The 13273-nt window shown below is 42.0% G+C and overlaps 1 protein-coding gene across 5 annotated transcripts in view; it reads right to left on the bottom strand.

The window, feature by feature from the left end:
* Positions 1–1505: 1505 nt before the first annotated feature.
* The window catches only part of ECRG4 (ECRG4 augurin precursor), a 79254-nt gene continuing 67486 nt past the window's right edge, over positions 1506–13273 (bottom strand). For 2 of the 5 annotated variants that reach the window (XM_030569611.1, XM_030569617.1), the window contains 4 exons: positions 8572–8692; positions 5582–5629; positions 3336–3493; positions 1506–2205 (listed from right to left, as the gene is read on the bottom strand). In XM_030569611.1, coding sequence (XP_030425471.1) covers positions 2044–2205; positions 3336–3493; positions 5582–5629; positions 8572–8692 — 489 coding nt within the window. In that variant the 3' untranslated portion in view covers positions 1506–2043. The remainder of the gene's footprint in view (positions 2206–3335; positions 3494–5581; positions 5630–8571; positions 8693–13273) is intronic. The other 3 variants (XM_030569626.1, XM_030569633.1, XM_030569642.1) reach the window with 2 other exon arrangements.

The raw sequence follows: 13273 nt of genomic DNA on the forward strand, positions 1-13273 counted from the left end.
CTTGTTAGCTGTTTTTTCTGGCCAGAACCATTTTGGAGACATTTAAATAAATAACTTGGAGGATTTTCATAGATTTATAGTATTAAAATAAGTTATTATATATGTAGTTTAAAACTTTTTAAAAACCAAAGCTTTTATCTGGGACAGTATAGTTCCTTTTTGGTGTAAATTTGTGTCAAAAGAGGTTCTGGAAGAACGTGTAATATTTTTGTAATTGTTGACAATGTTTCCTTGCACTGGATGTTGAGGTCTGAAATTTTGGGGGGGGGGGAAATCACCAATTTCACTTGAGTGTTCTAAAGCCCTGCTGATTTTTAGCAGGGACACAGAAGGGTGAGAAAAGCTTCCAAAACTAGCATTTTTCACTCACGTAAGACATAGTGTCAAGAGAAGCCCACTTAATGCAGTGTAAAATGGTAGCTGAGGCCTTGTCTACATGAGAAAGTTAAACCAAATTTAGTTAAATTGGTGTAACTGACTGGGAACCTATGTGCAAATGATCCAAAACATAAAAGGAAACTTTTTCTGTGTGTAAGTATAGCCAGTTTTCATCTGCATAAAAGCAGGTGGGGCCAGGTGCAAAGGAAAACTAACTAGCATTTTTAAAAATCTGTTTCCATCTCCAAGCATCTGCCTCTAGAGTGCATCCCTGCACTAATGTAGTGCTTGGGCTGCTGGGTGGTTCTCCATCACACTACATCTGCTGGCTGCGGACAGAAGATAAGTAATGGGTAAGGCTTAGGAGACATGATAGCTGGCATGGAGACATTATAGTTATGCACGGTGTTGGACATTCTTATTTACATCAAACCCCAGTTTGCTACAAGTTCCTGACTGGATTTACAGAACGTGTCTGCTGTTCATCAGCCTGACCTCCTCCTTCCAGTGTCAATATCCTGAGGCCACCCAACTTCTCCTCTGATTCCTCCATTTACATCAACCTTTATACTTATTCTGAAACTCCTCATGTTTTTGAGGGTGTCCTCTTAGATTCATTTAAACCCTAATAAAGGCTTCCCATAGGGCCACACTGAGGAAAAAAAATGCAGCCCCAGCCCATTTTCAACTAACAACACAAAAGCTGGGCCAGGGGTTGGGGTGCATCACAAAACCCCTCTGTGCTCTGCTGAATCCTGGATGTTTTTCTTCATTAACTTGCTACCCCCTTCATTCAGACACAATTTTTTGATCATAGCTTTATGTTCCCTTTTGACAGCATAATGTGATCATATCCAGGCTGCACTTCCCATGACCACGGCAGAGGCCACTATCTGGTGCTATTTCACCACTATTAATTTCATGGGACAATATATTTTATACCTGATTATATAGCGATGGAGAGACCCTTTAAACATCTATTATTTTTGTACTCACATAACTTTAAAATAGCTTCTTTGGTAATTTTATGCCAAGTTTCAGCCCAGGTTAAACTTTTACAGCCAAGTTGTAAAGGACGCAACATGAACTATAAAAGAGCTATAATATTTAATATATATTATGCATTAGAGCATGCTGAAAATGGAAATGTAGGGAAAGGACCCACAAAGATGTTTAAATTTGAGGAAACAGTTTTTCCTCTAAAAGTGTGGGATTTATTTACTGTATTGACACAGACCTAAATAACTGAGCACATTGAAACGCATTGTCTTATAAAATACACCAAAATTGGGTGAAATCATGGAATTAGACAATCAGTTTTTAAGAATGAGTAAAAAGCCCTTGAAAATGTAATCTCTAATAATGCAGTGCTTTGAAATGGTCAGCTATTGCAAACTCTACCCAAGAAATGGAGAAATGGAAAAATGGAAAGTCTTTTACCAAAAGACTTTAATTCTAACACTTATACGTAGTGTACTATTAAGTAATTATAGAAGCCCATTCCAAATAGGCTTCTGTGCTAAGACAGTTTCTTTCTTCTCCCTGTTTATAATAAATGGATACTATAAAAAGTAGAGGGAGAGAGAGAATGTGAGTTAGTGAGGGTAGGGCTTAGCTCAATCCGATACAGACATACAATTCTTAGTTACAGTAGAATAAATGAGGTTAATAATCATCATAGTTGACATTTGCTCCATGCCTGAAGGTATGTGGGTTTCGGGGCCCAATAGGTGCATCTTCATCAAAATGGTTCTGGTAGTAGCCTCCATAATATTCATTGCCACCACGTCGCAGGTTTGTCCAGTAGGAGACGTCATCTTCAAATTTCTGCAAACAAAAGATGAGAAAGAATCAACATGTATTCTGAAGCCACAATCATTTTGTGTAAAAGGAAAACAATGTAATGGCTGCTTCTGCTTTGTTTTAGGAATGTTAAGCCTTTCCTTATCTGAAAAAAGTAGGCTTTAAAAAAAATCATTTGGCCTTCCAAAATTAGTGCAGTAAACAGTCCACACAGTCATGGAAGTCTAGCTGTAGTACAACTGCTCTGTGCCAATTCAACTTCATCAAAAACATTCCAAGAAGCCAAGAATTTAACATCTAAACTTTATTTTTTACCTCTTCTTTATGCTAGAGCTGGGACTGTGTCACTATAAATATGTCTATTCACCACTTTCAGAGATCTCTCAGTCACAGCTTTGTGGAATATGCAGAGGAACTGGAACTCTCAGTTCCATTCTAACATTCCTATAAATTAACTATTTCTCTGGAAAGAAGGCTTGTCAAATGCCTTCAAATAGTACACACTTCTCTTTAAACTTTTTAATTAACTTAAAACTTAGCTATTTAGGCATCTAACTTCCATTGAATTCTAAAGAAATTAGGTGCCCAAATACCTTTAGTGCTCATGCAAATTAGAAAGTTACAGCACTGATCAAAGCTGGATGTACTGTAGGTCTGTGATCTAAAAGCCTCTCACCACAACTGCCAATGCTCTAACCGGTATTCAAATTCCCTGCCTCTTCTGAGAAGAACACCAACCATGCTAAACTATGAGTGGATTTGTGATTTGTCCAAACACCCAAAAGTAATAGACTGAGACCACGATGCTCATTTCAACACTGGTAACTTTGTTTGGTGTATGTCTCTCTCTCATCCACACACTTCCATATAAACCAGATGACAATTTCATTAAATTGAAGCTCAACGGGATTCAAAAATTTTGGAACATGTTTTCTTTATATAATTTTTTCTGAACAGGGTTTTAAATCAAGCTATCACAAATAACTACTGGGTTTGCATTTATACATCACAATTCTCTATTTTCAAAAGGTACGAGACTGTCAAACTTGTGAAAAAAAGAAATAAGCCACTTTCCCATTGATATGTATTCTTAGTATCACTATATTTGGACACATACTGAAGTCCCCATTACTACTGGCAAGACTAGTACTCACGGCTTCATCAAACCCCAAGTAGAGGAATTGCTGATACCACTGCTGCACATCGGGTTGAGTCCTGTCCCACAGTTGGCGCTTCTGGCGTTTCAGGCTGCTTAAGAACTCCTTGGCCATGTTTTCTTTTACTGACACCTCTGTCTTAGCTGGTGCCAGAGCTGAAATGAAGTCCTCAAATGACATGGCAGTAACTTTTTGATCAACCCAAAATGTATTAGCCTAGTTATGCCTTTAGCAATAAGTCACCACCTTCATGCTTGGCTTACCTATGCACTCAATAGTAACAACAGAGTTGTAATAATAACAGACATAATCAATCAAATAAAATAGACACTGTCAGTTTACTTAATTCTGGATTTTGCCCGTCTCGCCCTCAGCCCCTTTCCCCTACCTGCTGGATTTTCCATCAGCTATCCTTCCCCAAAAGCTATACACTAAACAAGGACTGATGAAACTACTGCATAGTATGAGTTGTGTTCCACTCTGAGGAGAGATGCTGAAACATGCTAGCTCCATGTTGGTATAAGGGGGAGGGGAAACGAAAAGCCATGCAAAGAAAAACACATTTTTGAACCGAGCCTTAAGGCACTAGGATAAACACCAACAACTCAAATTTGTATTTTTTTCAATCTTAAATCAGTGGTGTAGTCATGTGAAAATAGTACTTTAGATCTTGAGTTCTATTACTTCTTAGTCCACTTATAGAATGTGGGAGTTGGGCTGGATTTAATGGACAGCAGAGTACAGTGCTTTCCAGACTGTGAGATGTGGCTACAAAAGGTTCAAAGGTGAGCTATGAGTGTCTGAGAAATTTATAGCAATATGACTGTTCTTGTTTTTTCTAATTAAGAAAAAAAATGTGATTTATCTCTGGGTCTGCATCTTATCCTGCTGCTTGCTGGGGCTGAGAGTAGTGTGGCCAGGTGCCCCGTTTTTGACTGGCAAGTCTGGTTGAAAAGGTGATCTGACAGTGTTCAGTCAGATCTACTGACTGGACATCCAAAGTTTGGTTACTGGAGGAAGGATGGCACCAGATCATCACCCACTCCAGCCCCTATTCAGCCGGAGCTGCCTACTACCTTCATCAGGTGGCTGCAGCTTCCAGCCTGCTCTGCAGGCAAGTCCCTCCTGACCAGGAGCTGGTGGGGTGGGCAGGGAAAAGCAGAAAGTGACAGGGGCAAAGGGGAAGAGGGCCTCAGGGAAAGAGGCAGGGAAGGGGTGGGGCCTCAGGGTGAGAGGTGGGGCAGGGGCAGGGGGAAGAGGGAGGACAGGGGAGGTTCTGGCACTCTTTGCTGGAGGGTCCTGTTTTTAAATATTACCAAGTTGGCAACCCTAGCTGAAAGGCTCTCTATGCCCTCAGCTCCTGCAGGGAGCCTAAAGCAGAGTGATTTCTGGCTGAGGAAAGCATTCAGCAGGAAGTGTCTCAGCTGAAAGCCCCCTGCTGAAGTAAAAGGACAGAGAAGCTTCCAGTCCAGGCAGCACTAGAAGCTGGGGAAGGGTGCTGAGGGAGTGACAGGGGCATCCAATCTTCATTCTGGAACAATTGTTACCAAGCCTGTGTGTAGTTATTAAAAACCATCATCTTCTTCAGCTGTATGTTAAAGTTAAACGGGAAAGGAAGAGGTGTAGACAATATGATGGTAGTTATATTATGTTTGGCTTTTCATGTTACTGCAGAAAGTTCACAGCCCCAATGTGCCATTTGTTTGCCAAGTGTTAGTAAATGAAAGACTGAGGCCAAGGAAACTACAGAGACATATAGAAACCATAGAGCCAAAATTCATAAGGAAGCTGTGATTCTTCCCTTCAGAAAAGAAAGTGGCAAAAAAAATTAGTCACGTCCAAAGCAGCAACTGTTCCTTAAAAGGCCTTAGAAGTAGCTTATGTTGGGGCCATACAAAGTGCAAAATGCAAACGAACATGCACCATTGATAAGAGCCTTCTAATTCCAGCAGCAATAGACTGGTACAGAATTATGACTGGGAAATAAAGAGCCATGGCACTGAAAACCATTCTTATGCCAAATAAAACTATGCGCTGATGCCTTGATGACCTTGCAGAAAATGTCCAGGACCAGTTCACAGAACAGGTTAAGACAATTTACAGACACAGCCAATATGGCTGAGCTTCTGTGCTGTGTGAGATTTATCAAAGAAGGGACAACAGTTGAAGAACTTTTCTTTTGCAATGATATCCCAACCCCCACAAGCGGTGAGGAAATTTGCAGTTTGTTTAGGAGGTTTTACCTTTGCGTTTTTGAAGCATCAGCTTAAGTTTATTCCCTCTTGAACCATCTAGGTGAATAAAAATAAAGATTAAGTACACTCTTTAACTATGCATCATAGACAAGAGGAAGTAAAACTCTAACTTGAAAAAAATACAAAAGGCATAACTCCTGAATATATAACAAAGCACTAGTATCTGTCCTAGCTCCAAGTCCGACACTCAGGCCACGTCCAGACTAGGAATTAAAATCGATTTTAGATACGCAACTTCAGCTACGAGAATAACGTAGCTGAAGTCGAATTTCTAAAATCGAGGTACTCACCAGTCTGGACGGGGCTCCATCGATGTCCGCGGCTCTCCGTGTCGATTCCGGAACTCCGTTCGGATTGATGGAGTTCCGGAATCGATGTAAGCGCGCTCGGGGATCGATACACCGCGTCCAGACTAGACGCGATATATCGATCCCCGAGCAATCGATTTTAACCCGCCGATGCCGCGGGTTAGTCTGGACGAGGGCTCAGGTAAAACACATGCTCTGAGAAGGCCTTCATGATTTTAACATCTTTCAACAAGGGCACTTGACATTGAAACCTAATATGTCCTTATCTCATGCAACTGGTCTACTTTTTAGCAGATCAAGACTTCTTCCTGGTGTCAGTACCAGGATGTAATGTCCATGTTGCTGTGATAATCATGAGACATTCTGTCACGGAATAAAAAGCATATTAGCAAGCAGACTTGGTACAATTTTCCTCTTAGCATTTCAGAACTGTAATCTTGCTAAAACAATTTCTCTGTAGGAATTGGAATTAGTCAAAAATATCAGGTGTATTCACACCCCAGCGTATTTTAATATCCTGCCTTTTAATACGTGGTGGCATTCACCACTGTTTTATAGCCTGCCCATAATGATGTAATTGTTAGGGAAAAACCTTCTCTGTTTAAAAGCAAAAAAGAAACAGGCTGCAGTATTTAATTTATGCAAATACGATTGTAATATTGGAAAATGTCAGTCCATGCACTTACTGGATTATTTTTTCGAAGCATTTTTTAAAAATTCTGTCTTATGGACTTGATCCTACAGTCCCCACTCAATCAGAGTTCTTATTGACTGCAACGGGCTGGGTAAAAGCTGCAGAATTGGCCCTTATATTTAGGAGAGTTGTCATCACTGAGCTGCCAGGCAGTATGTAATTATGACAACAAAATCCATTGACTAGTCTATTTTTGTCCACCTTTTAACTAAGACTTTTAAACTTTCCATAATCCAGTGGCAATCCAGCACAGCAAAACTCATCAAGCATTTGCAATGTTCATTTTTTATTACCTAGCTTGGCAGTACAAAGAGAACATTTAGCTAGCTTATGGGTCTGAGTAATTTTACATGTTTCCTTTAGCACATCTGATTCCCAGCTTGCATAACTGGAAAGCCCAGTTCCCAAATTTGTTAATTTTAAATAATCTGATAGGAAAATTTTTTCCAAACAGACCCAGTCTTGATCCTTGAACCTTTAGACTCCTTTAGCACAGTAAAAGCTGTGTTATCCAGCACATTACCAAACCTCTAGAAAATGGCCTTTCTGATAGCTCCCAATACAAAGTAAAAGTCCAATTGGCACGGGAGTGGCAAGCTCCCTACCTGGCTCTGTGTGGCTCCCCAGAAGCAGCAACATGTCCCTGTTGCTCCTAGGCAGAGGAATGGCCCCCGGGGCTCCATTTGCTGCCCCCGCTTCACCCTTCCCCGAACGCTGGCTTTGCAGCTGCCATTGGCCAGGAATCGTGGCCAATTGGAGCTACAGGGATGGCGCCTGCAGGTGGAGACAACATGCAGAGCCACCTGGACTCACCTTCATCTAGGAGCAGCAGAGACATGTCGCCACTTGTGGGGAGTCACCCAAGGTGAGTGCCGCCTGGATCTGGCACCCCAAAACCCCTCCTGTGCCCCAACCCCCTACCCTGAGCCACCTTCCACACCTAAACCTCCCGCACCCAAACTCTCTCCCTCTGGAATATTTTACTAACCAACACCCCCTATTCCCCCAACATGCTGGATAACAAAGCTTTTACTGTACAACTTTCCTAAAATGAATACTGTCCCTGTCATCTAACGTATCTCACTGAACATAAGGACAATTTTTTATAGAAAGTGAAAGTCTTATTCATTGGCATAACCATTTACTCTAAGTGTGGGTGGAACCAGATTTTTTTTTTCAAAGTGAAAGAGAAAAAAATTACAGTACTTTCCCATTTTTTATTCTCTGCTTAGTTTCAATTACAGCAGAGCTCTTCTAGATTTCATCATTTTTTAGTGCTGAATACTGCAAAATGAGAGGAATTTTCCCCTGGGTGAGATTGTCAGAGCCTCTGGGGTTTTTTTGCCACCTTCTGCAGCATGAGGCACGTGTCACTTTCAGGTTTAAACTAGTGTAAATGGTGGATTCTCTATAACTTGAAGTCTTTAAACCATGATTTGAGGACTTCAGTTACTCAGCCAGAGGTTATACGAGTAGGTGGGTGAGGTTCTGTGGCCTGCAATGTGGAGGAGGCCAGACATGATGATCCTGATCGTCCCTTCTGGTCTTAAAGTCTCTGAGTCTATAAAGTGTGTGTTATCTATAAAACCATTCACTTCCCAGTGGGCCCTGAGCAACTGGAATGAGAGCTTTCACAATTATTCTTTCCCACTGAGATGGTAACTGGGACGTGGGCTTGGTCATGAACTCCCCCAAAGTTGGAGGTCAGGATCCAGTACAGCGTGTGACACTGCAATACACAAAGGGAATCCTTTAACCCCAGAGAGAGGCTTTATTAACAGGAGAATTCAAAAGAGCGGGGTTACAGGGTCTCCCTCTATCCCCCTTCCCACTGAGCAGCCTTTCTCCGGGCACGAGCGCCCATTGCTGGGTGTCTGGGGATCATCCCAACATCCCCACCCACCTCCCTCTCCCCTTGGTTCCCGCCTGCATGGCACAGAGTGTTCCTTACAGCAACAGGTGTGCCACGTACTCACCGGGAGCCAAGCAGACAAGCAGGAGCAGTGCTAGGGTAGCCAGGGGCAGCACCCCCCGGCAGGCCGATAGCACCATCTTGACAGATGGCAGCTGGTGAGGGAGGCAGCACAGCTCTTCCACCTGCAGGGAACAGACAAGAGGTAGAGGCTCAGGAGACAGCATGGCATGGACAGGGCTGGTCTGGAGCCCAGGCCATATCCCCTGCAGCAGTTCAGTTAGCACCTCTCCCCGGCACAGCACCCCTGCTAGGCACGGGCTGAGGGGCACCACTGGCAGTGGCCCCTGCACAGCCGAGGGTCACCGATCTGCTGGGATGTGCGCAGCACAGCACCCCTGAGGCAATGGGCCTGCTTCAAGCAACCCCTCACACTGCCAGAGGCCATGGCCCTGATCCCTCACACCACACCTGGGGCAATGTGTCCTTCACCCTGCCACCAGGGGCAATGGCCCCAATGGCTCACCATGCCCCTCACCCTGCCCTGAGGCATAGGCCCTGAGCCCCATACTCATCACGCTCACCCCCTCTCCCCACATCATGCTGGGTAGCATTGGCCCTTCACCCCAGCCGCCCTCATGCACTGCAGAGGGGTAATGGCCCTGCACCCCAAACCTCTCACACCATGTAGAGGGCAATGGCCCTGAGTCACCCACCTCCCGTCGCCCCCCCCACCACACACACTGCCTGGGTCCAATGGCCTTGTGCCCCACCCACCCTCACCCAGGGCAGAGGGGCAATGGCCCTGCACCCCATAGAAAAGGCCTTATCGCTGCACCCCACACATTGCACCCAGGGGCCAACAAAGCTGTGGATCATACAAAGCCCTGCACGGGACAGTCCCCTACACTTTGTGTATGTGCAGTGGCAATGAGTGCCTAAAAACCAGCTGTGGCATAGCATAAGGATTAATAATTAGCACTGGTAATACACAAAAAAGAAATCTGTCCACACTCAGGTGGCATATTAGCTAGGGAGCTAATTGTCTACCTGAGCAGCTAACATGTGTATACTGGGAGCTGTGCCCATGCTTTCACAGGTGTGTAAGAAAAAGCCAAAAATGATTTACGCACTTTAAAATCGGCTCATAAAACCCAGTGAAACCCAGTGATGAGTGACCTGGTGACATTCAGAATAAAACAAGCTCTCAGCAACGCGTGTAGCTGTTTCCATCACTTCATGTGACTCAACAGACATTGCAGGCTTCAGAGTGGCATGCACAGAACAGTGACAATCCTGGAATCTAATTATATCACTGGGTTCATTTTCTGTGGAATCTAAACATCGTGATTTAATTGTTTCTATAGCGCTTTGAGGATGGCTATAGACATTTCTAGTTAAGTGCAAATTAATTCAACACAGCCTCCCACATAGCAGTGGCAGATTTGTTAAAAGGATGCATACCAGCTGTTAGGACACGTCAAAAAAAGGCTAAAAGAGATCAAATTTGAGCCTTTAACAATTATCTGTATGAATAAAGTTACTCAGTGAGGAATCCCATTGAAAACTATTGCCTTAGATTACAAACTCCTCAGAATAGGGACTATATATATGCAAAGTGTCATGCATTCCTTTAGTATTATGTAAGTAATAATGTATTTTCAATTTGAAATCTTAATTCCAGAAGCAGAAGGGTGTAAGCGATTTGCAATGTGTACTACTACTACCTGCTGATCCAGATCACACCAGATATTTCTTTGCAATCATTATAATGTAAAACAGGCATGTCAGTCTGCACAATAATGCCAGACCCTAACTTTATGGAGAAATGACTAGATAAAAATGTCTGGAAGGACATACTCAAGTCTGAGTAGGAAATTGCAATGTATAATACACAGAATCTAAAACAAGGTGAAGAAATATTGTTATAAACAAATGATACATTCAATTTATAGTAGGACCATATCTGAAATCAAACAAAATGAATTGAGCTATGTTACTATCAAAATAATTATTTGGTTCATCAGTATGCTGCGCACTACCCTTTTTTAAAGTGCGTTCATAACCAGCGTTATTCTCAGTATAACAGCATTTAATATGCATTTCCTTGTCAAGTTTTCAAGGCTCTGATCAAAACCTACTTAATTATTCAATAAAGGAATTCTTTCTGTATGCAACAGTCTCTCTTCTGTACTGTACTTAACAGCTGTTATGTATTAGTTTGCTCCTTTGTGATTTTGTATAACCTTTTCCATTTACAACCAGTCAACAAAGCATGTACACTTGTGTCTTCAGTATTGTATATTTTTTGGACACATTGTAGCATGTTTTTTTTTAAAAAAATTTTCACAAATATTTCCACAAATAAACCTCACTATTGTGTGTCAGCAATTCATACAGAATTAGAAATCTTGTTATATGAGATATAGACCCTGACATAATGTTTTTGTCATTTTTCTACATGTAAAGCCAGATCCTCCTTTGGTGTAAAAGCAGATGGAACTAAATGAGTTTACACCAGCTGATCTATGGCTCTTAGACCTGTATTAGTTTAAAGGGAAATTGTGGAAAAGACAAAAGTTGCCATACCATAATATTGTTACAGTTTGGCATGGAATGCCCTCTGGAGCCTAAGCACACTGCTACCTCGGTATAACGCCTCGATATTACATGAATTTGGATAAAATACAGTAAAGCAGTGCTTGCGGGGGGGGCTGTGCACTCTGGCGGATCAAAGCAAGTTCAATATACACAGTTTCATCTATAACATGGTAAGATTTTTTGGCTCCCAAGGACATCGTTATATCGAGGTAGAGGTGTAATTGACTTGATGCCACTTGATTACTGAAGAAAAAAATTATATTAGTCAATGGACCAAACTAATTCCTGGGGTAACTCCATTGGTTTAAATAGACTACCAGGAATTAATTTCTCCAATTATGGACCTGACCCAAAGCTCACAGAAGTCAGTGGATTTTGGATCAGGGCCTGTGTTTATCTAAATCTGCCCTCCGTGCAGGTCCTGGGTGACAGACCACCTATAGCTGGTGAAAGCTTGAAAATGCTGTTGGGTCTGAACTAAAGTCCATTGATGTCAAGGCACAGATTTCCCATGGATTGTCTTTCGATTGACTTCATTGGTGTTTGAAAGAGGCCCATTGATCATAGTGGAGTTTTGGACAGCAACTAAGAGCTCGGGCTATGAATCTGTCATGGAGGTCACAGAATCTGTGATTTTATAAGACCTCTGTGACTTCTTGAAAATTCCAGTAAGTCAGTCCTGGGCGGTGGGGCTCGGGCTTCAGCATATACATTGAAGTGCTCCAGCAGCACAGCTTCAGGGGTTCCGGCTCTGGCTTCAGTAAATCCATGCTGTGCTGTTTGTTGCCTTCGTGCTGTCCGTGACTTTTAATAAAAATACCTGTGCCAAAATCATAGCCTTACTAATAGATAATATTGTTCCCCTATTCCCCCCCACACACCCTGAAATGTCGTGTGTACCACAGTATACTGTACAAGATATAGACCAAACACCGTGTTTTGATCTCCGTTTTAAATGTTCTTTTTTATATTTTAAGTTTGCATTATTATTCCGGCTCTTGAACAATGAAGCCTGTACAAGTACTTGTATTATGCAAAGCCCTGTCTTAAGTCCCAAAATGATTTCTGGGGACAGGGAGTGCAACTCTGCTATCCCATATTAGAAACCTCCCTTAAACAACTGAATTTCATTTGTCTCCTTGTTTCACTGTGTTTTGAGGATTTATATGCACATCCCAGCATCACAAGTGCCAGCACTCATAATGCATATCACAGTGTGTATCAGCAAATACCGATACTTATTAGAATCAAGGGTTCATTCATTAATTTAATGTCCACATGTCTTTTCTTAAACCCATTCAATTTTAATTCAAATGAATAGGTGCAGTGTATGGCTAAGACTATACAGACAAATGATGCATATAGATATGCAGAAAGTACATGAAGTTATGAAGACAAATGATGTAAGAATGAAAGTAACAAATATTAACAGACATTGTCATATTGCTAAAGGGAAGTCAGGGCATTATTTGGTTCAGTAAATAATTTGTAAACAAGCAGCAGGCAGACAGGCACACAAAGAGCTTGGTATGATGTTTGGTGTTGCTATGCCATATATCCCTGGAAGTCCAGGGGAATACAAATACAAAAGGTTTTAAATATATTACTGTAGTTCAAGAAGCTGTCTGGCTCAAATGCTATCTTGTTTAACTCAGAGAATATACTCACTCAAGTTCAAGGTTATTGTGCAAAATCATTGCTCTTCCAGGACAGAATGCTCAAGGTTTGACTGAGCACAATATTTTGCCACTTTTTCAGGGGACAGCCATTTTTAATATAAATCTAACAAAGTAATTGAAACTATATTGCCACATGCTCTTTCAAAAACGATGGTGAAAGGAGATGAGCAATGCCCTTTTCTTGGCAATTGTTTACTCTCTTCTTCCCACTCCAGTCTGGTTTTTTTAAGGGTCTGACATATTGTCATCCTCCCTGTCATGTGTCAATTGCAGCAGGAGGTAATTTTTCAGCTGAGCTGGTGCACACTGCATCATCAGGACTCTACAATGCACTAGCATTTGTGTAAATATTCAAACGAGTGCCTCTCTTTATTAACATCTCCATGGCCAAGATATCCCCCAGTGTTCTTTTTTCTAGTTCACACAACATATGAAAGCAGGCACTGTGAGTACTATTTGATACTGCAATGTTTCCCAGCAGTCTCT

Source organism: Gopherus evgoodei, chromosome 1 (genome assembly GCF_007399415.2).
Source record: "Gopherus evgoodei ecotype Sinaloan lineage chromosome 1, rGopEvg1_v1.p, whole genome shotgun sequence".
NCBI classification, from domain to species: Eukaryota; Metazoa; Chordata; order Testudines; family Testudinidae; genus Gopherus; species Gopherus evgoodei.